Source organism: Ctenopharyngodon idella, chromosome 19 (assembly GCF_019924925.1).
Source record: "Ctenopharyngodon idella isolate HZGC_01 chromosome 19, HZGC01, whole genome shotgun sequence".
NCBI classification, from domain to species: Eukaryota; Metazoa; Chordata; class Actinopteri; order Cypriniformes; family Xenocyprididae; genus Ctenopharyngodon; species Ctenopharyngodon idella.
Window position 1 is genome coordinate 30,546,267 of NC_067238.1, and position 26,955 is coordinate 30,573,221.

Below are 26,955 nucleotides of genomic sequence, written 5' to 3' on the forward strand. Positions count from 1 at the left end.
GCATTTAATTCAATGTTTAGAATATACATAAGAAAGATTTAAACAGTGTAGTTTTGTATTGAAATAAATTAAATCATTTTGCATGTAAATGTCTTCACATATTCCTTTATTAAGGAAAAACAATTTTTTTTTAAATACATTTTCATCGCGCCCCTAAAGGTCTTTATGCACTATACATTTTTCAAATTAGGAGAATTCTGCTTCTTGGGAAAAAGTAAGCGTTAAGCCCTGCTTTTGTTCTTCTGCGGAATAAACAAAAGAAGATGTTCTGAAGAACATTTTTTTTTTCTGTACAAAGTCAATGGGGTCCAAAACTATTGTATAGACATAAAACACTGAGATATTTTCAAATGGCTTATTTTGTGTTCTGCTGAAGAAAGAAAGTCGCACAGGTTTGGAACAACATGAAAGGTGTGTAAATCAATTTTTGGGGGAACAATCCCTAATGGGATGGTAACGGACATCTTTCTCTAGCTATTAAAGGCAATTAAACAGACAGAGAAATGTTATTAAAGTGCCAAATATTTATACTCTATATATAAAACAGCATAGGAGAATGTATTTTTACATTGAAAAATATGACACTTTTAAATAAATCTGGTCTGCTGGACCTCAAGCCAACTGATCCAGAACCAGTTTTATTAACAATAGCAGTGGCGTATGATCATACCTATCTCCAACTCATTATCCTCCATCAGGATATCTGCGTTTGCCACCTCTGGTGGAGGCTGGCAGACTCGTAACTGGTAGGCTGCAAAACAAGAGGAGGAAAGATGTGGTTACAAAGTTTTAAGAGATTCAAAACTTTTAGAAATCTATAAAAAGCAACAAACATTGTTATTTAGCATTTATATATTATTAATCCATGTACAAATTTGTGCAAAGTTATCTCTAAAAGTTCTCCTTTCCCCACCCCATACCCCATCTCAGAATAGTTTCAGAAGGAGCTGCAGAAAAAGGTTATTGTTCAGAATTATGGTCAAGTTTTCAATTTTTGACTATTAAATACATTTGTTCCCACTTAATGTTTATATAGAATGTTTTTATAATTGATTATATTTTATAATATTTAGCATCATACTTGTGTGTTTATAGGTGTGGTCATTTACTGTTGCTCTGCAAATTTCTGTCTGCAAAATCCAGTGAACATGATTGGGAATTTTGCAGATTTGCCAACGGGTTCAAGATGCTCACACAGATTTACCGCTTTAACCAATACTGCTTCATACATTGCTACATTACTGACATAAGACAATGCAAAAATTCGCTAATGTGACCGCAGCTTATGTCTGTATATGTGGAGAATTTTTCAGACCAGTTGTGAATCAGGTAGGCATTATCACATGACAGAGCAATGAGCCAATCTCAGCGACATGAAAGCTTCATGTGACTTTTTTTCCCATATTTTGCCATTGTTCACACCATACAGTTGGAAAGCAAAGCAGACACTGAACCTCTCGAAAACTTTACCCACCGGCATCGCTTTTGAACAGACTAATATTGACGTACACACTATTAAATGTCATATTTCATAATACTTCTAGTTTTATTTTGGAACAGCCCATTATTTTCTCATTCAAATCTTTTTGCCTCCTCTGAAAAACGCCCCTGGCGCAGTGTGACGTTCGGCACAGTTGCGTTGGCATCTAGTCAGTACTAATGACAGAGGAGCCTGCCGTGACAAATAATGATGTGATTAAGTAGGGTGACACTGAGGTGCACGGAAGGGTGACTATCACTGCGCTACGGGCCGCTCTGCGACATTAACATGGAGCCTTATCAATCGCTTACATCTCACGCCCAAGCAAGTGAGCGTGTCACAGTCGCTGAAATTGCCAAGAACAAAACGACTCGCATAATGAGCAAATCACTTAAGAAGAGAAGGAATTAACGGAATTTATCCAGACATGGATTGCATGAGTAATGCATTTGTTGTGCGAGCGTAACAGCGCTGCAGCCCCTTCCTGTGCAATGTATAGATAGCCGTGAGTGTTCATGATAATTACAGAGCTAATTATTCTGGTGTTAATGACAACCGCGAAAGCAACAGGACCTCGAAGTTTGACATGAAGCCATAACTGTCAAGACTTCAGCCATATAAAGATGGATATCAGGAACTTTTGAGCTCTTGGCTTTGAGGAAGGAGTTGACGTGTGGAGACGGAAGACGCTGGCTTTGTCTTCTCTTGCCAAGCTGAGGTTTCAGAAGGCTGAGTTGGAAACACACTAATTAACTATTTTTGTCCAGAGTTTTTCTTTGATGACTTTTGAGGAAAAGTAAGTTTCATAACTTTATATTTAGGCTATATTTAACTTAAATCCTGTACTAGAGCACTACTTTTGTACGTTTGACTGAATTGTTTACTTGTGTTTATGACTTTTATAATGGCTATTGTTGTTTATTTAAATATTATTGTTCAATAAATATTATTTTATATAAATAATTTGCCATATTCGGTATTGAGAAAGGGTCCGTCGATGGTATGAGTGAAAGTAACTTTATTATGCAGTTAGATGGCAGCAAAGTCTCTCTTTATGAGCGAGTCAGAATAAGGAAGTTGTTTTAGCGCTGTGGGAAATCCCCTTAACTTTTAAAAGGACAAAGACAAAGTTTTCACTTTCCTCAGCGGACATTCAAACTGATTTTTTTATAATGGATATAATGTTACGGACATCGACCTGAAGAATGAATGCTATATCAGATGCAGTAATACACTCGTTTAGTCAATCTCTCTCTCATAACACCTTAATAATCTACAAAATACAATAAGCTTCTCAACGTTCCTTCTTTACTAGTTCTGAAGTGACGCTGACTTTGTCTTCTCTTGCCAAGCTGAGGTTTCAGAAGGCTGAGTTGGAAACACACTAATTAACTATTTTTGTCTAGAGTTTTTCTTTGATGACTCATGGGTAAAGGGAAAGTAAGTTTCATAAATTTATATTTAGACTATATTTAACTTAAATCCTGTACTAGAGCACTACTTTTGTATGTTTGACTGAATTGTTTGCTTGTGTTTATGACTTTTATAATGGCTATTGTTGTTTATTTAAATATTATTGTTCAATAAATATTATTTTATTTAAATAATTTGCCATATTCTGTATTGAGAAAGGGTCCGTCGATGGTATGAGTGAAAGTAACTTTATTACGCCGTTCGATGGCGGCAAAGACTCTCTTTATGAGCGAGTCAGAACAAGGAAGTTGTTTTAGCGCTGTGGGAAATCCCCTTAACTTTTAAAAGGACAAAGACAAAGTTTTCACTTTCCTCAGCGGACATTCAAACTGATTTTTTTTATAATGGATATAATGTTATGGACATCAACCTGAGGAACGAATGCTATATCAGATGCAGTAATACACTCGTTTAGTCAATCTCTCTCTCATAATACCTTAATAATCTACAAAATACAATAAGTTTCTCAACGTTCCTTCTTTACTAGTTCTGAAGTGATGCTGGCTTTGTCTTCTCTTTCCAAGCTGAGGTTTCAGAAGGCTGAGTTGGAAACACACTAATTAACTATTTTTGTCTAGAGTTTTTCTTTGATGACTCATGGGTAAAAGGAAAAGTAAGTTTCATAACTTTATATTTAGGCTATATTTAACTTAAATCCTGTACTAGAGCACTACTTTTGTATGTTTGACTGAATTGTTTGCTTGTGTTTATGACTTTTATAATGGCTATTGTTGTTTATTTAAATATTATTGTTCAATAAATATTATTTTATATAAATAATTTGCCATATTCTGTATTGAGAAAGGGTCCGTCGATGGTATGAGTGAAAGTAACTTTATTATGCAGTTAGATGGCAGCAAAGTCTCTCTTTATGAGCGAGTCAGAATAAGGAAGTTGTTTTAGCGCTGTGGGAAATCCCCTTAACTTTTAAAAGGACAAAGACAAAGTTTTCACTTTCCTCAGCGGACATTCAAACTGATTTTTTTATAATGGATATAATGTTATGGACATCGACCTGAAGAATGAATGCTATATCAGATGCAGTAATACACTCGTTTAGTCAATCTCTCTCTCATAATACCTTAATAATCTACAAAATACAATAAGTTTCTCAACGTTCCTTCTTTACTAGTTCTGAAGTGACGCTGGCTTTGTCTTCTCTTGCCAAGCTGAGGTTTCAGAAGGCTGAGTTGGAAACACACTAATTAACTATTTTTGTCCAGAGTTTTTCTTTGATGACTCATGGGTAAAGGGAAAAGTAAGTTTCATAACTTTATATTTAGGCTATATTTAACTTAAATCCTGTACTAGAGCGCTACTTTTGTACGTTTGACTGAAATGTTTGCTCGTGTTTATGACTTTTATAATGGCTATTGTTGTTTATTTATATATTTTTGTTCAATAAATATTATTTTATATAAATAATTTGCCATATTCGGTATTGAGAAAGGGTCTGTCGATGGTATTAGTGAAAGTAACTTTATTATGCCATTAGATGGCGGCAAAGACTCTCTTTATGAGCGAGTCAGAATAAGGAAGTTGTTTTAGCGCTGTGGGAAATCCCCTTAACTTTTAAAAGGACAAAGATACCACTTTCCTCAGCGGACATTCAAACAGATTTCTTATAATGGATATAATATTATGGACATCGACCTGAAGAAAGAATGCTATATCAGACGCAGGTAATACACTTTTTAAGTCAATCTCTCTCTAATAATACCATAATACTCTACATAATACAATAAGCTTCAATGAAGCGTCTCAAAGTTTTTATGTTACTAGTTCTCTGGCTTTGTCTTCTCTTGCCAAGCTGAGGTTTCAGAAGGCTGAGTTGGAAACACACTAATTAACTACTGAAGCCCACTTAGCATGTGGCTCATTCTCAGCTTGCTACCTGACGAGTTCCCTGTTGTGTTTTGGGGTAAGTGTCCAAAATGGAACTGCAACAAAAGGGACAGCCCGGAGAGCTGAGGGTGGACGCTCTGATCAGCAGCCATGTGGCTGAAGTCACTGTACTTCCCAAGAAGAGGCTTTTCAAGTGGGTGTGAAAAAGGAGGAAAAACAGTGGGTTGTGATTTAAACAGACACACATACACTTAAACTAAATTTTAGCAATTACAAACCTCCTGTTTTTTTTTGTTTTTTTTGTCCAGAGTTTTTCTTTGATGACTCATGAGCGAGGGAAGGCGGAAGCAGATAGTATATGTGTGTGTGTGTGCTTCTGAGAGCCATTAGAATGAGACTTCAGAATTAAGTCTTTAAAATGGGCTGCTTGGCGCTTCTCTAACTCAGAGATGCCTCTTTGATGTCCTTGGTGTCTGGACGGAATATTGAGTAAAGCCCCGCTAATAAACCTGAGTGAATTTGGAGGGCATGATCTCTGCATTTGAGAGCCCATTTCGAGCTCATAATCATATTCCATAGATTCCTGTCTAAGCTGCTTTGGCTAGATTGGCTTTAAAACACTGGAGGATGCGACATCAGAGAGCAGATTGGCAGACCCGACAGAGCCCTAATATGATTAGATAACATACTAAATACTAGATGAATATTTCAGTTTAATGGATGGTAATTTTTACTAATTCATATCAAAGCAGTTGGTGGAAATAAAGTTGTCTTTCAGGCTCGGTGTCCCATTTACTCAGAATCAAACGGAATCAAAGCTAAACTCATTATGATGGAACGGGGTATTCCCAGAGCAAATCTGAGTAAATATAGACGATCCTTTCTCTTTGTTATGCATGCGCATCACAGTCTAAAATATCTGCAGATGGAAAATTAGTCATCTGCAATTCAATCCACGAAAGACGGGTGAAGAAACTGAACTCATTGAGTGATAAAACAATATGGTCTGAAGCATAAAATCTCACAATAAAGAGTTTTTACTTCACATCTGCCAAAATACAACATTAAATATGTATAAAGTGTTAAAAGAATAAGTGAATCAAAATTCTGCCTTCATGTCTTTCTAAACCTTGGTGGAACAAAAAGAGATTTTATTTAAAGAAGAATGACATGAACAGTGACCAGTGAATAATTATTTCAAAATTCCTCACATAAAGCTTTCATACGATGGTTTCAGGATACTATATGTTTAAGTCCCATGGACTACTTATATTATACTTGTATGATATTTTTTTTATGACAGCACCTGGTCGTTTTCAAAACCTTTTCTTTTGTGTTCCACAGAAAAAAGAAAGTTATACAGGTTTGGAACCACATGAGAGTGAGTAAATAAAATAATTTATTATCCTTTTAGTAAGGCTTTATTGAAACTTTATTGAAACATAATGCAAAAAAATATGCTAAGCAGACTAATCAGAGAACGCTATACATAACCTTGTGATTGTTGCTGTGACTCACAGTCTGAAATGATTGTTTTCCCTCAATGCATCTCAGAGTCATTAAGCCTCGAGTGACAGCTGACATGGGCCGAGGATCAATATGAAAGCATGTAACAAACTATAAATACTAGTCAGCAGGCCAACTTAGGTCAATATGATCAGTGTAAATATAAGCCACTTTATTTGCCTTCTGGGGATAGAAATAACATTATTGACAGATAATTACTGAAACAGAATGAACCAGTTTTCACCAAAAATATCTTAAATCATTCAATATCCCACAGACGCAAATGATATAGGGCTTAAACAGTTTGAACTCAACTTGTGTTGTTAAAAAAACCCATAGCGGTCGGTAAGGAGTTCAAACTGTTTTGATAAACTGGTAAAACATGTCTATGATGGGGACTGGAGTGTGTGGAGCAGGGTTATTATTATTAACTAAAACTAAAGCTATTAAAAACATTTCTGTTACTGAAATAAAGCTGAAATAAAACAAAATGTATATATCTTATCAGTTGAAAAACGTAACCTAAACAAAAATTAGAAATGTTGCCTTGGCAATAAACTGTAGTAAGTTTAAATACAAAAATTATTAAATGGAAATAAAAATAAATTAAACCAAAATAGCAATATTAAAATAATAATAATAATAATAATAAACTGACAAAAGCACAAAATTACAAAAAATGTAACTAAAAATAACATTAAAACTAAAAATATAAAAATGAAAGCTAATTCAATATACTATAATATAGTGTAATATTTACTATACAATGTACTTTAACCATATACAGTAACACTTTATAATAAGAATACAGTAATAAAGTACTTACAAATCATTTGCAAACTATTAGTTTATAGTTAATTCATAGTTAATATATTGTAGTCTCTACATTGTTAATATATTAATAGGCTATATACAAATAGTGATTTCTTCATTCATTGTCACTGTAATTAACCAAATTATTATTGTTTAACTAGCTCATATGTAAAGAGTTAGATAATGATTTTTATGCTTTGTTAACAACTTATTAACCCTAAATAGTTCACACTTAAGATTAGGTCACGGAAAATGGGAAAATGTCATTAATTAATTTAATAAAACCATTACTCCTATGGAGAGTTCCTGTAAACAACATATGCCAACATGTGTGTGTGTGTGTGTGTGTGTGTTGTATTTATAAACAAAAGTTTGTTGCACAGCCCTATTTGCTTGAACCGCGAGAAGCGTCTAAGCTTACGATACTCCTTTAAATATGGATATTTTTCTTATAAAAATGCATTGCTTCCCTTCAGAAAGCCTTTATTAACCCCCTAGAGTCGTATGGATTACTTTTTTTAATGGATGGATGCATTACTTTTGGCTTCAAAACACGGCCCCCCATTCATAACCATTATAAACCTTGGAGGACTAAAGATATTTTTAAATATATCTCAGATTGTGTTCGTCTGAAAGAAGATAGTCATATACACCTAGGACGCCTTGAGGGTGAGTAAATCATGGGATACTTTTCATTTTTGGGTGAACTATCCCTTTAAGGAACACTGAATATGAATGCAATTAATGTCTAATAAAGGTTGGTTTAAAGCACGCACTTAATGACATTTTCACATTTTGCATGACCTAATCTAAAGTGAGAACTATTTACTTCTAATAACCAATTAACAATTACTTAACTACGAAGTAATTAAACAATAATAATTGTGTTAATTACAGTGACAATGAATGAAGAACTTACTATTCGTATAATCTATTAACATATTAATGTAGAGACAACAATATATTAACTAGTTTGTTAATGATTTGTAAGTACTTTATACTTATATCTTATAAAGTGTTACCTAATATACAGTAATACCAAATATTATATCCTATAACATTGTAAACTATAATAATAAAAAATAAAAAAATAACGCTGGTGTGGAGCTTCTCACCATGGTAACTGAGCACAAAGAAACCACTTCCACTGAAGTCACTGTGAAACTTGATGAGGATCTGATTGGATGTGCTGTAGACAGACTCCAGGGCTGTGTTACCACTGAACTGACCGATCTGGGGTGAACTCTGGTCTGGACCATCCCTGCAGAAAACAAAAATCAAGATTTACAATTTATCCACAGCTACATCCAGAATTACTGCACTGATTATTTCTCAGACAGGCCTAAATCAGCTGATGTACCGGATTTAGAAACAAAGCAGTGCATTTATATATATATTTCTTAGCACAAAATCCACATGCAATCTAGTTTAACTAGGCTCTAAATGCAGTCTGAGTATTTAAATGAAGTCGTTGTCACTCCTTTAACTGCAAACACACCTCTTTTCTAGGAAAATGAAGCTCATTATACATTCCGCCTTGTTTACAAAATTGTTCACTTGGTGCAGTTAATGTTGCACTGTTACTGTGGGTGGTAAACAGAACTTGTTTAAAAGATTTTCTGTTGATCATGGCAGCATTTCATTAAATAATGACCAAATGATGGGAAAAAAAGCTTTATAAGTGGGCATAAAGTCAAACATACTTTTGGCATTTAAATTAGGGTCCTAAAACAACACAAACAGCAAGTGCAAATTCTTTGTGTGTGTGTGTGTGTGTGTGTGTGTCCTGAAACAGCCAGTAAAGAATTTGCAGTTACACATAGAGTAAATAAATTAAACATTTTAAGACTCAACTCCAATCTCACTCAAAGTTGCTTTTATGAATCTTAAGTCAGTGAAATGTGACTTTAACCTAGTGGCCCTGCAAAAATAATGACTCTGCAATTACACTGAGAGTAAATAAACTACGTGCTTCATACTTTAAGACTGATCTCTGCTGCAGTACATCACCGAACGCTGCTTTTATGAGCCATAGTGTCTGAAATGGGACTTTAATCTAAGACAGCAATATTTCCCCTATTATTGACTGCAAGAAAAGTGCATCTCCAAAGCAGGAAGTCATTTCTCTGTGTCTAGTAGTTTATTAAGCTATATTCCTGCCATATCTGCGGTTGTCTTTACATTAGGCCAGCCCAGCAGAATGCATAAAGTCTTTGTTCCTTACATGAACAATAGAGCTGGACTAATGAACCAGAAGACACCGTTTTATCTAGGTCACCTATGATGCATGAGATGGTCACTAGGAGCAGCACACTGAGGAACCGATGGAGCACCCAGAGAGAGAGAAATACGAGTTTGTTCACGAGTATTGGTAGTCATGCAACCTTCGGGACAGACTGAAGCATTGCAACATGCAACAGAAATGCAATCTCAATTTCAGATCGCACAGAGGAAAAAAAAAGCAATAATGTAAGTTCTATCTGTGGTGAAAATGCATTATTTAAAACAACGGGTATGTAGGGTATGCAGAATCCATTAATAAATAAAAGTACCCTCTGGAATTTTTCTTAAACAAGAGGGACCTCTGATATGAAAAGTGAACAGATGACATTAATTATTGGATTCACCCTGGGTTTCATTCAATGCATTATTCCATCTCCCCCGCAACTGAGTGTCACAACGATGTGAAGGACAATTAGTCAAAAGTCTTTGCTCTTCCAAACAACCAACCGGCCTAAAGTGACTCTGTAAGGACACAAACTCTGGCTAAAGCCTGCAGATATTTGTGACTCCATCTCTCAGAAATCTACACAATAATTTTTGATTCAGAGGCCCAGAAGATGTACATAAGGGACTTTTTCCCTCAAAGAACTTTAAGTATAAAATCTGTATTGTTGTTTAATTATTCCTTATATTAGCCCTGCTAAACCTCTAGAGATATTTCTTCTTGTTTGAAGACACACTCCCTTTAGAGTCTGAAACACCAGAGCAAATGGGCTTAATTTCCATGAGGAGACCAAAACCAGTAGCTACAGAAAGCAAATAAAACAAAAGTGTACCTAATTAGCAAAATTTCTTCCAGAAAGGTTAAAGAGACAAAACTCAGAAGGGAAATTATGCACAAAAGCGACAAAAAGTCATTTATGCCTACGAACTAAGCAACTTTTGAGAAAGATAATTAGGGTACTGTAAATTTAAGTAGTTTACATTTTTCTTGCAGAATATATTAATAAAATAATACATAAAAAATTTACTTTAAAGGGAACCCCGGGTATTAAGACTTGTATGGCTTAATATAATGTAAATGATGAAATATGTAGTAGAAAACCCATGAAAGATTTAAGTTATTTAAAAAATCCATGACATATTTGGACAATGGGGGGCGCCATTTTGTTTAGGTGCACAGTGCGTTCTACGTCGATGATGTCAAATGGTTGCACGTGGTGAGCTACACAGATATCTTGTGTATCACAGCACACACAAGCTTTGAGGCAGTTTGTGTCACCGAGTGCAAACATTTGACGTCATCGACGTAGAATGCACTTGCACCTAAAAAAAATGGTGCCCCATAAATGTCCAAATATGTCATGTTTTTTTTTAAATTAACGTAACCCTTTCATGGGTTTTCTACTACATATTTCAGTAAGAGACATCATTTACGTTACATTAAGATATTCAAGTCTTAAAACCCGGGGTTCCCTTTAAAAAATGAGTCTGTATTTTATAGTGTTGTATATTTGCTAATGGATCCTGAGTCTGATAATAAGCTTATTTTTGAATAGTGGTAAACACATGCACTTATGGTATAACAGAAATAAACATCTATTTTATCTACATTCATAGTAAACAGTGAAATTAATTAAATGAAATGAGTTTGTTTCACTTAAATAATAATGAAAGTTCATTGTACTTAATAGAAAAAAGTTTTCATTTCATAAAATTTCATTGTAGTAAGCTGAACTTAATATGATTGAGTTGAGTTGCATATTAATTTCTAATTCCCAGCATGCTCAAAACATTTTAATTAAATGTTTTGAGGTAATAAGTTTCCTCAAATGTTTCGAGTATTCTGAACTTATTGAGTTTTACAGTGTTAAACTGCATCTAAATATAGATGTAAATATTTAGCTACTACACAATTTGGTCTCACCTCTAGGTAGTGTCAACCAAACCCAGACAAAGTCAAGCAAAAAGAAATTAAATTTCCATTTTAGTAAGAAGACACCACATTAGGGAACGCAGAAGCAACGCTGAATTTAATCCCAAAAATCGTCTCCTGACTTGAGGAACTGAGCAAAGACAATTTACAGGACTGCTTTTCAAATGGAGAGATACTGTGATGCCTAACCAAGCAAACGCGGTGGCAGCTAGTCCTAAAATTGTTTTTGGGAGATTTAAGGGATGATTTCCTTTCACAGTTACGAGCAAGCGTGCTTTGGGGCTTTCTAGAGGACCGCAGGCTGTTTCGCACACAAGAGTGAGTGTCTTACGTTCAAGGACGTTTGGAGTGTCACAAAAGGCCCTCTGTTCCTGTGGCTCATTCATCTGCATATGCAGTCCCCTCTCTCTCACTTCTTCAGAGTTATTATTATATGATGAATATTAACTGATTGCAAATTAGTTCATCATCACACATCTAAGAAACTTTTATGAGAGTTTACCACACAGTGATGTAGTCGTAGATTGGTTCAGTGCTGAGCACGGTGAAGTTGATATAGATGCCGTTTCCCGGTGGCACACGGACACTCCACACACAGTCCTGGAAGTTGGGGTATTCAGCTGGGTGACCGGGAGAGAAGATGGTGCCGTTCATGGAGGTGATGTTTCCACCACATAGAGCTTTTGGGGAGGCAGAAAACAAAGTAACGTTATCATCATACATTTTGTGTATAGACAGAACATTTGCATAAAGGTGCAATAGTGCATCTTTAAAGGTTTTATCTCTTAGCAGTGATCGCTCTGCTATGACATCACCTCATTGAGCTCTGGGAAATAATGTTGAGCAGTCAGCCATTGAGAATTTGTTCTCACCATAAAGATGCACGGCACTGTTTAACATCACACATTATGTAGTAATATTGTTGTGATAAGGCAATAAATCTCACTCGTGGGCTTGCGTATAATGTCATCAGCTGTAAGCGACTGATGACACTTTCATAATAACTTACAGTGAGCAGTTGCATGCATGAAACACTGAGGTCATTCAATTTCAATACCGAATTAAGGCGGTGTATGAAGAATTTATATTGAGGAGGAGAGTAAAAATCCACCTTCACAGCGTGGTATAGGGTTGTTCCAGTTCCTGCTGATTCCATGGAGGCAGGTTAGAGAGGTCTCACCGATGAGCGAGTAACCAGGGTAAACACTCGAAAGACACCGTCATGCCCACGCTAAAGTCACTGCCTATTACGATACCGTTCCTGAAAGGTCGAGGGTCAGGACAGCTCTGCAGCTGATAAGCTGAAGAAAAGAAACAAGGACATAATCACAAGTGAGGAGGATGAATGCAAAAGGCCTTGGTAAATAACTCAATATATTCGTCTTGACTCAATACTAACACGTAAAATGTATCTAGGGGATTTTAAAGAGGAGCTATTATGCTTTTTTACACCTTTAACTTTCTTTAGTGTGTAATGTTGCTGTCTGAGCATGAAAAAGTCCCTCCAGCAGGAGTTATTCTCTATATCAGTGTCACTGTTTCTGAAATCCCTGAAATGCCTTCATTGTAGTCTTGAGTTTTCTTCCAGGAACAATACTCCACAACGTTTTTGATCAAATCCAATAAATCACAATATTCCTCATTTAAATAATTCATACGCAGAATAAAGGGGCAGGGCCTGGTTGAGTTAGTTAGTAGTGTGTTGAAACTGGTGGTTATGGTAAGGGGCGGGACATTTCCCAAACACGCTCAAAGCGCTTGACCAATCACAACACACTGATCCAGCCGACCAATCAGAGCACATTGTGCTTTTCAGAAGGAGGGGCTTCATAGAGACAGGAACTAAACAAAGCGTTTGAATATTCAAGCATGAAAACCTATTCTAGTAGAGCACAAAACAAAATCAAAACTGTAAAAGGGCATAATATGGCCTCTTTAAAAGTCTTACCTTGGTATGTAATGTGAAATCCAGGTTTATTCTGGGAATAGTCGCTGTGGAAGAAGAAGCTGGTTTCATGGGTTGTGCTGAAGAGCGACTCAGGAACCTGCGGCCCACTGAACCTGTCAATCACGGTACCGGTCTCACTAGGTCCGCTTCGGATCTCCAGGTAGTCGTGGATTGCCTCGGTGGAGAAGTTCAGGAACTGCACATGGATTCCTTAAACAACATCAAGCGTTAGCGTCAGTTCACGTCAGTCAAGCTTGCATCAGCAGGTGACTCACGTCTACCTATAGGAATATGATGCCTATCACAGCATCCATATATAAGCTCCTCAGTATTATCAGAAGCTATCGCATTTCTCAGGAGCTAATTACCCTCCTCCATCCCCAGCTCCTCCTCTTCAGTCAGGATTGGCCTTATGATTCCCCTGAATCAGACTAATTCTTGAAAAATGTGTACATGTTAAATTGATATTAATGATATCTGCATATGTTGATCTGTTCTGTTTACCCTAAGGGGGGTTATCGCTGCTCTCCCTGCTCTTATCCATGCTAGGCTGCATGGATGTGCAGGGAGTTCTTGCCCAGAACAGAACCATACTGCCAATACAAACTCTATGCTATTATCAATCATATTTGACGATAGTAGTCCTGACAGAAATGTTGACAACAATAAGTGACACTGATAAAAGGCAGTGAGTCACACAATTCTGTAGCTCATTGCTAATGGCATGCATGTACCGAAGCCAGTGGGAAGGGTGACCGTCCAGGTGCAATCCAGACCACTTGGGTAGTTGCCAGGAAAACCAGGGCTCAGAATCACTCCGCTAACCTCCGTCATGGCTCCGCCACACTGAGCTGTGAATATACAGATAAAGATTCACTGCCAAAATGTAATGTGTTGAACTGTCATGCATTTCCTACTGATTTCTAACTAATCTCATTACTGAATGATTACAGCAGGGAAAAAAAGACGTTCGGCTGTTCTGAATTAAACAAATTCCACTTAAAAATCTTTTACCCCTAAACTGATGTACTTTAAAATTTGAACATGAAAAGGAACTTAAAATAAATGTTTTTTTTGTTATTTATTAATAAACTGGGATTTATTAATTTTAATAATCTTAAAAATTAATCTAGGTTTCTTTTGAATTTATAAATATATTTTTGATTAATGTTAATTTTTTTAATGTAATTTTGATTTAAGTTTGTTTATAATATATAGTAATATTAACTTAAATTAAATTAATTAATTATAATCAACTGAATTTAAAATTGTGCATATTTCCACTGTTAGAATTATGCTGCTTTTATTCTCAGTCACAACACTTTTTTAGTTTCATGGTTGATAATCTCACATGTCAACAGCTCCACTGTGGTTTGCTTATTTGTTTTGTAAATGCATTTTTACTTTTACTTTTTACTCTTTACTTTTGGATGCAAATACATAGGACATATTTTATAGAATTTTCCTCCTGCTGTCATGGAATATGGAATGTAGACACAGGAAACTGAGTGCGACTGAGGTCATGTGATCCACTACTAGTTGACACTACTAGTCAACGTGAAGAACAAGTAGTCGTGTAACCCTAGCAGTGATGCATCATAATTGTCCATGAGCATATATAAGTGCTCAGAGCTCCTGTAAACCTGAAAGAAAAAAGAAAAAATCCTTGTACATGTGATCACACTTGGCCAGTAAAACTTCTTTGAATCTGAATTACAGAAGATGGGCCTCACAATGACTTTACCAGATCCAGTACAAGACAGATGTTAAGCCACAATCGGCAAGGGAAACTCCATTTACATATTACATCAACTCCCTTGTGTTCAGTTCTTTACGTTTCACTTACTCTCAGATTGAACTGTTGCTAAAGAAGAAACAAAATAGAGGAGCAGAGAAGCACTAAACCGAAATAAACACGCACTGGAATACAAAAAAAATTCTGATCTGCAGCCTATTTGCTTGGCACAAAAACAAAAGCTATTGTCTCTTTTAAGAGGCATGAGGAACAGTCTGGGGATTTAAGTCGTGATTCCAACAGTAATATGGAGATCACAGCTAATAGTCATGGATGGGAGGTCTAGTTTAGACACAGGAGAGGCTGGACAATGTTGCTGCATATATCAGCAGTAGAAACTTCTTTCAAACTTCCTTTAAACAGGAGGCAAAGGGAATTGGGCAGGTCAAGGGACAGCCAACTCAAACATGAGCCAAAGCAATATAAAAGATAAACAATGTGCCCTTGATCAGAGGAAAAAGACACAAACTTGGTCTCACAGAAAAGCCTGCTGGCCACACAGGATGTGCTACAAACAGGAGGGGTTGATGCAGTGAAAGGGAAAGAGACGTATGGCACATCAGCTTGGCAGTCAAAGAGAATCTCCATTTTGCGTTCCACAAGGACCAGATGGAAAAGAGTGCATCCCCAACTCAAACATCCAAATTGGTCATTTCCTCTCTTGAGTCACTATATTTTGGTTTGCAACACTCAAAGCTCTTAGATGGGCAAAAGAGCAACTGTAATAGGAGACACTCTGGGCACCGTGTTTCCCATAATTTTCAACTAGAGGTCTGCATTCCCACGGCTCTCCCACGGGAACCGCGGGACCCGATAAGATTTCTTGCTGCGCTGGATTACATTTTGAATGAAAGGCGGATTGCGGTCGGTAACTTTAGTGTACTTTAGGTGGGAGCGGGCGGTCTGACAATAACCCGGTCGCTCCCGAGATGCTTTGACATCAGCGCATCTGTGCTTGAACTTGAAGTGAACAAAACTTTCTGCAGTGGAGGTGTTCACACAGACCCCAGTTCCCTGTCCTGAGAAACCTGGCAAGATATGTTATTTGCATTAGAGGTCTGCGCGAGTGCACCTTCAGAGAACATTCAACCTTTGTGATCGGATTTTGAAGGAGAGATGTTCTGAAACGGTCGTCAGTCAGCGTCATTCTGTTCTTGCGTGGATGTTAAAAAAGATTTCATTTTGCAGTATAGCTAGTAAGCCAACAGTTTTCGTTTATGTAATTTTGGCATAGCCTATAGTTTTGAGGGACATGTTGTAGGCTATTTAATTTAGCCTATTTTTCTCTGTGATATTTAGCCTATTATTCTTTGTGACATTTTTTCCTCTGACATTTTTTAGGGTGTTGACAGCATCATAGACAAATAACAAATACAAATCTTGTATATGCAACATTTTATATTTGTTATCCCCAATCACTCTTTCTTTAGGGGAAGTTTAAACGCGAGATTCTGGAAACGATCTTTAGCGGGACCCGTCGGGTCGGGAAGAAAATCACTATATGCGGATAGCGGGTGAACACAGAGTGAATTTTAGGCGGGAACAAGTGCATGCGGAATAGAACCATTGCGGGAGCGGGACGAAAAAAACAGTCCCACACAGACCTCTAGTGTCAACAACTGTAAATGTGCATGATAATGCAACTAGTGACATCTGCTGGGGGGTGGGGATATCTGTTTGTCTGACTAGCATCAGGAGGAAGTGTTCAGGAACCAGTTTGAAAACTATGATAATAAAAATCAATTGTAATTTCACTTGTTGCCACTAGAGGCACTAAAGTGACTTCACCTTTTTAAGTCGGCGTGAAACGGAAGTTGCAATAGTCTTTTCTTCCCTATTATGATGTATATCTAAGGGGTGGGGCTTGATTTCATTCTCCGTGAATTGATTGGATCATAGAAATTTGGGTCTTGCTAACTAAATGGAGGCGGTAACACTTTAGAATAGGGAACATGTATTCACTATTAACTACGACTTTTCCCTCAATAAACTCCTAATTTACTGCTTATTAATAGTTAGTTGTTCAGTTTAGGTATTGGGTAGGATTAAGAATGTAGAATAAGGTCAGAATAAGGCATTAATATGTGCTTAATAAGTACTAATAAACAGCCAATATTCTAGTAATATGCATGCTAATAAGCAACTAGTTAAAGGACCCTAAAATAAAGTGTTACCAAACATGCCAGCTTCAAAGGGCTCTACACTATCCCAGACGAGGAATAAGGGTCTTATCTAGTGAAACGTTCATTCATTTTCTAAAAAAATAAAAATTACAACCACTAATGCTCATCTTGCGCTGCTCGGCGATCCGCCAGGCATTATGTAATCACGTTGGACGTAGGCGGAAGTACCTATCCAGTGTCTACAAAGCGAACGTGCAAAGACTAAGTCAAACGGCCTTTACAAAAAAAAGGTCAAACATCGATGTTGGATGATTTTGAATTTGGAGGACAAAATGAGATGGAGTTACGCGTGACCTTTCCAACGTGATTACGTCATGCGTGGCGGATCACAGAGAAGTGCAAGATGAGCATTTGTGGTTAAAAAGTATATATATATATATATATATTTTTTTTTTAGAAAATGGCAGATCGTTTCACTAGATAAGACCCTTATTCCTCGCATGGGATCATGTAGAGCCCTTTGAAACTGCAATTTGGACCTTCAACCTGTTGGTCCCTGTTGAAGTTCACTATATGAAGAAAAATCCTGGAATGTTTTCCTCAAAAACCTTAATTTGTTTTTGACTGAAGAAAGAAAGACATGAACATCTTGGATGACATGGGGGTGAATTATCAGGACATTTTAATTCTGAAGTGAACTAATCCTTTAAAAAGACATCATGACGAAGGGTAAAATGTCGAAAAACAAACATATCTCGATACTTTACTTATCATTTTTGTGTTAAAAAAGCTTGACATTTATTTGGAAAAAGTGACAAAACAAGAGTATTCATGTAAACTCAAGCTTAGAGATATCTTTGCCCTCTGAGTTGAGCAGAAAGAATTGGAAAGGAGTATTAAAAAAGTCATAGTTGTGGGAATGTGCTTGCATTCAGAATGTGTACGAGCAGCTGGGTGGTGAATTATTGAGCTGGGTATTTCAGGATTTTCAGCTTGGCTGAGGCTAAAACAGTTGAAAAATGAAGACAAACACTGAAACATAAAGGTTCTAGTTGGCTTTCACTTTAAAAACGGCCCCATAAATAAACACCAGATAATCCATCACAATGTTCTATAGCATGATCGAAAACTCTGCCGCACTCTGCATTTTAGGATCAGAATTAAATAAAACCTGCCGGGACAGGAGAAGCTTAAGGAGGAGGCGATGAATCAAACTTCAGCCTAAACTCACATAACCCATCGTGGCGCCTCTTATTCGATTGCTGATGAGAGGGAATCTAAAACTGAGAAAAACAATCTTCTACAATGAATTTAATAAGACCGTACCGAGGCAAAGAGGTACCGGATAATTCCACCTCCTCACTGGTCCAGGCATGCATGTGATATGGGCATTTCCCTAGACAGAAACAAAACAGATCAACATTTTCAAATCATAAATACAGCACTGTGCTCCCAGGAATATATACACGCATGGATGAAAAAGAAGTGATGCACTATATGTTTTGAACACAACACATTGCCCTCACCTGTAAAGAGTATCCTTGCTCACACTGGAACATGACAACATCTCCCACCATATATCGATCCCCAACTTTAATCCCATAGGTTGGAGTCTGAGGCTCTGGACATGTATCTAGGCCAATAGCTGTAAACACACAGAGATCAAAACTGCTGCAGTCATCTGGTTTATAAAAAATCTCCACAGGATAGCACTGACAATTTGGAAAAGATTTCAGGTTGCTGAACTCTTAAAGGACAGCTTTGTATTTCAGCAAGCCTGTGAGGATCTGGCGTACTGGTGTCTGAAAACATTTGGTTAGAAGGACTGTTTTGTGGCTAATTATTTTATGGATGTAAATGTGGACACCTGGCTCTGTTTTGTGTAGAACAGGTGTCTCTCTCTGGCTCAGCACCTGCAGTCATACAGATCATTTGGCCGAATTCTGCTATGAAAATACTGTCTGTTGGCTGGAAGCACCTCTTTTTCCACTGGCATTTCCCACTTTGATTACTTGCCATAAAAAAGATGGAAAATATCTGTCTGTCTATCCATCTATCCATCCACCAACTATTTATCCATCAATCATCCATCCATCCATCCATACACTTATCCATCCATCTACCTATCCATCTATCCATCCATCCATCCATCCACCATCTATTTATCCATCCAACCATCCATCCATTCATCCATCCATTTATCCATCCATCCGTCATCCATCCATCTATCCATCCATCCACTTATCCATCCATCTATCCATTTATCCATTCATCCGTCATCCATCCATCCATCCACCCATCCATCCATCCATCATCCATCCATCCATCCATCCATCTATTTATCCATCTGTCATCCATCCACATCCATCCATCTACTTATCCATTTATCCATCCATCCATCCATCCATCCATCCATCCATCTATTTATCATCCATCCATCAACCATCTATTTATCCATCCATCCATCCACCATTTATTTATCATCCATCCATCCATCCACCATCTATTTATCCATCCGTCATCCTTCCATCCATCCATCCATCCACCCATCATCTTTTTATCCATCCATCCATCCATCAATCATCCATCCATTTATCCATCCGTCATCCATCCATCTATTTATCCATCCATCCACCATCTATTTATCCATCCATCCGTCATCCATCCATCCAACCATCTGTCTATTTATCCACCATCTATTTATCCATCTGTCAACCATCCACATCCATCCATCTACTTATCCATTTATCCATCCATCTATCCATCCACCATCTTTTTATCAACCATCAATCCATCCATCCATCCATTTATCCATCCATCCATCTATTTATCCATCCATCCATCCATCCATCCATCCATCTATTATCCATTTATCCATCCATCTATCCATCCACCATCTATTTATCATCCATCCATCTACCATCTATTTACCCATCCATCCATCCATCCATCCATCCATCCAACCATCATCTTTTTATCCATCCATCCATGCATCCATGCCTATCTATCTATCTATCTATCTATCTATCTATCTATCTATCTATCTATCTATCTATCTATCTATCTATCTATCTATCTATCTATCTATCTATCTATCTATCTATCGTACTTGTTGCTACTACAGGAAATTGAAAAGCAAAAGCATTTTCTGAAGAGGTCAAGGTCTAGTGTGGGGTTATAAATGCAGCACAGAAGGATGTTGGGCTTTATTTAACAGACCCGGTCATTTGAAAGGAATCAATAGAGTAATGTTGTTACACTCTGCTGTTGTGTTGTACCTGTGTATTCCAGATGGAAGCCTGCTGCTGACACACTGATGTCTGACACAAAGTTCAGGTAGAGGTTGTTAGACGTGCTATTCAGGAGCTGAGGAATGGTGGTTCCTGATAAAGGAGAAACTGCGTTATGCATGTTGAAGATTAAGAAAAGCTGTGATTTCTTTACTTTTGTACAGTCAAAATCACATCAGCTGGGATTTAAATAAGAAACAGATAAAGTGGATTACCAAGCAAAGACGTTTAGAGCATCCCGAAGACCACATAAGACTTATTAATGGGAACATCTTTAATGTTCATGCTGTGAAGAAAAGTTCTGGTACACCTGTTAACATTTGTCTCGTGACACCACAGCCTCACTGTTTTAAATACTTCATGCTGTACAGTTCAACTCTGAGGTCAACTTCTGAGCTGCTGGAACCATCTCAATTACTGCTCCCGCAGCGCAGCCATGAAAACCTTCACTGTCCCTGAAAGCGAGATAAAGTCACTGTTCCCAACAGGACACTCTAAACCAGTGTTTCCCATCCTCCAGGAAATGCCCAGAAACACTGTTCCAAACACTGTACACCGTGTCTTCACGACAAGAAGACGATTGAGCCATCAGGGCTAGGCAATGACAAGCTGTTAGCATTAGTAAACTTCCTCTGGCCGCTCCGTTTACAAACAAATGAAGTGCTGAGTGGTGAGGTGCAGTGCCCATTAGATCTGCTGCCAGAGATTGCAATTAATTAGCTAGACAAAAACAGCATGGTGAGCCTCCTCCAAGTTTGCTGGCTCCAAAAAATTACAAACAATTTTTCAAGGTGTGACTCAATTAATGATATCAAGTTCTGGTGAGCAATCTCTGATGTTGAATTATTTTTTTTTGTAAAGACTAAAAGCAAAGATCATTTTGTTTGGAAGGAGGCATTAAACCACTCCTAATGTAATATTACATTAGCTTATAAAATGAGCTAGTGTGGAATATTTGATTCTGATTGGTCAATCATGACATTGAGATATTTTTGAATGATGATCACTGCACGCAGCATAACCAACCTTATTCCTTAAGATTACAAAAATTAATTGTATCTACAGCAACACTAGTTAAGTGTCCAGTCTTATATTTCTTCTCTATATTTTTAAAGCCGAAATTGTAGTTAGCAAGCTAATAATTAAATAAAAATTAAGGTTACACTTTATTTTACAGTGCCGTAGTTACATTGTAATTACTCATATAAGTACTGAGTACTATTAATTAACTACATGTACTTACTATAGAGTTACAGTTTGGGTTAGGGTTTAGTTTAGGGTTAGTTACTTGTGATTATGCATATTTTACTGTTATTACTATATACGTGTAACTACAGCACTGTAAAATAAAGTGTTACCAAAATTAAAATTAAAATAAATTTTAAAATGAAAAAATCTAACTAAACAGAAAAATATATATTTTGTTTACCTCCATGTCATGTGACCACTGACTTACTTCAGAGAACCGTAAACATGCAAATATGTTGTTAAATTCTTGAAATATTAACTTAAAATCTCATGTGACAAAAAAGTAGACCTACATATGTGACCAGTGCTGTCAAAATGAGTCAGAATGCGCATGGGTTAATTTCGAGCTACAGGCAAAACAATGTGAAAAATAGGTCGAATTTGAGGTTTTCACCAAAATGAGTTCATTAAGCCCTCGTCACGCGATCCTAATGCTTCAAATAGCAATTAAGCATCTAAAAGTATTTTTATTTGTACGTTTTCTGAGAGGAGTACCTTTCCTTTGACCATGAAAAATGCCATTTTTCTCTGCTCGCTTCTCGCCTCGCACAAGTTTGGTATCATTTTAAAGCACAGCATTTCAACTTTGTGAATATTCATAGCAAATTCTCAATGGCATTAGTCTGAACCAATGAAATTTTCAAACTCATGCTGATGTAAACAAAATGACGCTGACTGACACATCCGAAGCGCACGCACAAAGACGCCTCAGACAGACTTTGTCTGAGAATTGACTTTGCTGACTCTATTGACTTCAAACAGGTGTAGCTCAGTCATTTTTGTCTGATTCCAACACATCATACACCATTTTGAATGTTTTTTTAATAGAGAATGTGAAAATAACAGTAACTCATTTTTGAAAATTTGCTCATTGCAACTCATTTTGCCAGCATGGGTCACATTTATTTTTCCACATATATATACTGATGAGGGTCTGTTCAGAGTGAAAGATCTTTTCAGGCTAGAGATTCCAACTTCCAAAACAGGAAAAAGCATGTACTTTTCCAGTAACTGAACTCTCACCTGAATAGCTGCCCAGTCTGGGTGCATTGTTGTCTGCTCCATCATAGAAATCCAGAGAATCCCAGTTATGTTCCGTGGCAAAACTCACAACTTGGATCTGATTTATAAAGAAAGAAAATAAACGAGTAAGAAGTGGAAGAACACAAAGCACAAAGACAGTGTCACTAATGTACTCAGCTTCTTTTCATCTCACATGATGAATCAGCTTCACTGATTATAATCAAAGTGATTTTTTGGGATTTTTTGTATTTGGATGAGTCCACTGAAAACACGGTGTGAGACTTCAGTAAACACTCTGAATGCTGTATCAACAAAATTACTGCATTTGCAAAATAACAGGCAAGGTGAAGATGCAGACTGGCACTGAAGTTTGTAGAACTGTACTCCCCATCATTTCTAAATTAAACATTGCCTTATGCATAAGTAATTAGACATTAAGAATTCCCTTTATTGTAGTTTAAACTTTTCCATCACTGACACTTCTTGTCTGAAACATTTAATTTGAGGAACTTCAAACAAGCTCCTCCACTCACTTGGATTCCAGCTCCCTCAGGAACAGACACCTTCCACACACAGTTGAGGTTGTTATCGTAGGGTTCCGGGTAACCTGGGGACAAAATGGTCCCCTTACGCATCGTCAGTATCCCTCCACAAGGCACTGTGAAGACGAATCAAAAGACAGGAAAGTGTGTTACAATAAGCATTAACTTTCAGTGTGGAGTAAATGGAAGGATCAGCCTCGGCACAAAAGAGAAGCAACTTGTAATGAGTAATCGAAGCTAACAGTAAGCTGTAAGACTAGACCTTGATGCTTTCCTGTCTTTAAAAATATACTTGTTTTTTAAACAGATACTGAGTAGGTGTTGCTATGCTCCTGTAATCAGCATCCAATCGGTTTTCCATTTAGTTAAACTGTAAAAAAAAAAAAAAAAAAAAAAAAAAAAAAACCTGCTATACAGACATTGGCGTGGAGCAATGGAAAAGATGATTATGAGATATATGCATATGATTTCTCAGCCTATATTTTAAAGAGGACCTATTATGCCCTTTTTGTTTTTGTGCTCTACTAGAATAAGTTTTCATGCTTGCAACACATTATTTTTCCCATATTCTCCATTGTTGCAGCTCTTCTCTTCCCAGTCTGTCAGTAACGCTCTGTTTAGTTCCTGTCTCTATGAGGCCCCTCCTTCTGAAAAGCACAATGTGCTCTGATTGGTCGGCTGGATCAGTGTGTTGTGATTGGTCAACCGCTTTAAGCGTGCTTGGAATGACATAAATGATGAAATAATTAAAATTTTTGGATGAACCACTCCTTTAAGTTACGTTCTCCTAGTTGCTGCATTGTATCTGCACTCTATATGACAGTCTTTCATTTTCGCTGCATTTAAAAAGCACAATGTATCACAGAAACATCAGGAACGAATATGTAACATGTCGTCTTTCTCCCACAGGAGAAGCCTGGTTAAGCAATTTTCTCCTGTTTGCTGAAGTCCTGCCAGCTATTGTCTAGAGCAGCACTAGAAGCCACTGACTGGATCTGTCAATAACAAAGCACAGGCTGCTATCTGACTCTGGCAGGGCAGAACTGTCTTTGTTATCCTATGCTTAGGTAAGATGCTATCTGTCAAGGACAAGCGGATAATCTAGAGGTCAAAGCCAATCACTTTGTTTAAACAGCTACGAGCGGGTAGGGACATCCTGATTGATGTCCGACGTTGCAGAAAGGGAGCGGGATAGAGAGCGAAGAGAAACAGGGAGGCCGGATATTGAGCAGGGCTCAATATATCTGTGTCAGATTCTTAAATTATTAACCAAATTCACTTCTCTGCAATTTTAGGGTCATTCATTTTTAACCAGTGATATATAGAATGCAGCGTGTGCTCAGGTAATCGTGAAATATCACAGATCTCTGACCTTTCAGTCAGAACACACGGAGATGAGCAGGGAAATAAAACAAGGTGTGATACGATAAAGCAGATGCCTGTCATGAGCAACATTACAGTATTCCCATATTTTATCAGTGGTTGTAACAAATAGGTGTGCCTCTGCAAAAAGAAGAAGGAAAAAGAAAAAACAATAAGATGAAATATGTTTTTTTTTTCCTGGGGTAACATCAACAGTAAGACCAGCTTGTTGAATGCAGTGAATGTGAGGAGGGCAGTGTTGGGAGTAACGCGTTACAAAAGTAATGCATTACAGTAATGTATTACTTTTTGCTGTAAGGCATTACTAATCAATTTTCAGTAATATTTTACTCGGTACATGTTCAGTAACACACTTTTAGCCCAAAATTTAATTGTTCAAAAAAAACAAATCAAAACAAAAACAAAACAAAACAAAAAAACAGCAAGACCGCAAGACATCAAAGTATTAGTCCACTTTCTAATAAAAATGTCCTGATAATTTACTCACCCCCATGTCATCCAAGATGTCCACGTCCTTCTTTCTTCAGTCGAAAAGAAATTAAGGTTTTTGATGAAAACATTCCAGGATTATTCTCCTTATAGTGGATTTCAATGGTCTCCAAACGGTTGAAGGTCCAAATGTCAGTTTCAGTGCAGCTTCAAAGGGCTTTACATGATCCCAGACGAGGAATAAGAGTCTTATCTAGTGAAACGATCGGTCATTTTCTTTAAAAAAATGAAAATGTATATGCTTTATAGACACGAATGATCACATCACAAGTGCTTCCACGAGACTGCGATTTCGTATTCTTCAAAAAGCTTACGATGAATGTCCTACACTTTCCCTATTAAACTTGCGGAAAAAATAGAACTGGTACCGCGTTCGTTCCGTAAGTTGAATAGGGAAGGTGTAGGACATTCAGCGTAAGCTTTTTGAAGAATACGATCGATCGTTTCGCTAGATAAATCCCCTTGAAGCTGCACTGAAACTGTAATTTTGACCTTCAACCGTTTGGGGCCAATTGAAGTCCACTATAAGGACATGGACATCTTGGATGACATCGGGGTGAGTAAATTATCAGGAAATTTTTATTAGAAAGGGGACTTTAACGAATGAAAAATGCTATTACCTGTTCGTGGTCAGTCAATAGCCGTGTGTGGTGTCCAAGTTTGTAAATAAAGACTAAATGACAGCTTCTGATATATTTGTTTAGCGATTTATTTCATTCATCTCCCTCTCGCTGGTGTAACTTTGTATTGTGTGACGTAGTCCAGTGAAGGCGTGTTTAGAGCGGGTTTTACAGGAGTGCCGCGAAGCTACTGGCCCGACAGTGGAAACGCGGCATGATTTTGGCCTCTGTGCTTGCGCTGGCCAGTGGAAAAGCGGCTAATGGGTGAAGATGGCAGAAGAAGACTGTACATTCGCGAGATGGACGTATGCGCATTATTTTTTTAGTTTGTCAGATAATCACTTTACCTCTACTATACTTTTAACAGACTTGGATTGTCTGTGATTCTGTCTGTCATCATTTCTTGCATTGTCTTGAGCCTTCACTTTGCCAATTCTAAGCTATATTGTTAGTAGCCTGGATAGCCCACAGTCATTGCTACATCATATCGCCCTCTACTGGATATAAAATGCTCTGCAGTACATTTTGTCATTTCAGAACGTTAAGTTCTACTTCTGTAGTTATTTTGGTGAAAGTAACTCATAAGTAATACAGGAGTAATGTAACGCATTACAATTCTGAGACAGTAATAACAGTAATAACCTCCATGAGTTTTGACTAATGGTGTAATAATGTGACTAATATTAATAATATTGAAACAGCAAGTAGCAACAATTAAAGGGCACACAAAAATGTGTTAATTATATTATTGTATTGAATCATTTAAGAAAAAAAGTTTAACTTTTGCATAAAATTTATCAAATGTGACATTAAAGACTTTTGCATTGTAACGGGAAAAAATATATTTCAAATAAATGCTGTTCTTTTGAACTTTCTATTTATCAAAGAATCTTAAAAAAAGTATCAGGTTTCCTCAAAAATATTAAGCCGCACAACTGATTTCAGAATTGATAATAATAATAAATGTTTCTTGAGCAGCAAATCATCATATTAGAATGATTTCTGAAGGATCATGTGACACTGAAGACTGGAGTAATGATGCTGAAAATTCAGCTTTGATCACAGAAATAAATTACAGTTTAAAATATATTCAAATATACACCAAAATATTACATTTTTTTACTGATTTTTTTAATCAAATAAATCAGCCTTGTTGAGCAGAAGAGACTTCTTTCAAAAGCATTAAAACATCTTTATAATCCGCAAACTTTTGAACGA

General features: G+C 37.0%; 1 protein-coding gene across 1 annotated transcript in view; it reads right to left on the reverse strand.

Annotated features, from left to right (window-relative positions):
* Positions 1 to 26,955, reverse strand: part of csmd3b (CUB and Sushi multiple domains 3b) — a 484,809-nt gene that overhangs the window by 81,548 nt on the left and 376,306 nt on the right. The window contains 12 exon segments of the mRNA XM_051873165.1: positions 671 to 751; positions 8,233 to 8,378; positions 11,779 to 11,956; positions 12,388 to 12,478; positions 12,480 to 12,577; positions 13,225 to 13,434; positions 13,959 to 14,075; positions 18,469 to 18,538; positions 18,669 to 18,787; positions 20,421 to 20,525; positions 22,704 to 22,800; positions 23,237 to 23,361. Of these exon segments, the coding sequence (XP_051729125.1) occupies positions 671 to 751; positions 8,233 to 8,378; positions 11,779 to 11,956; positions 12,388 to 12,478; positions 12,480 to 12,577; positions 13,225 to 13,434; positions 13,959 to 14,075; positions 18,469 to 18,538; positions 18,669 to 18,787; positions 20,421 to 20,525; positions 22,704 to 22,800; positions 23,237 to 23,361 (1,437 nt within the window).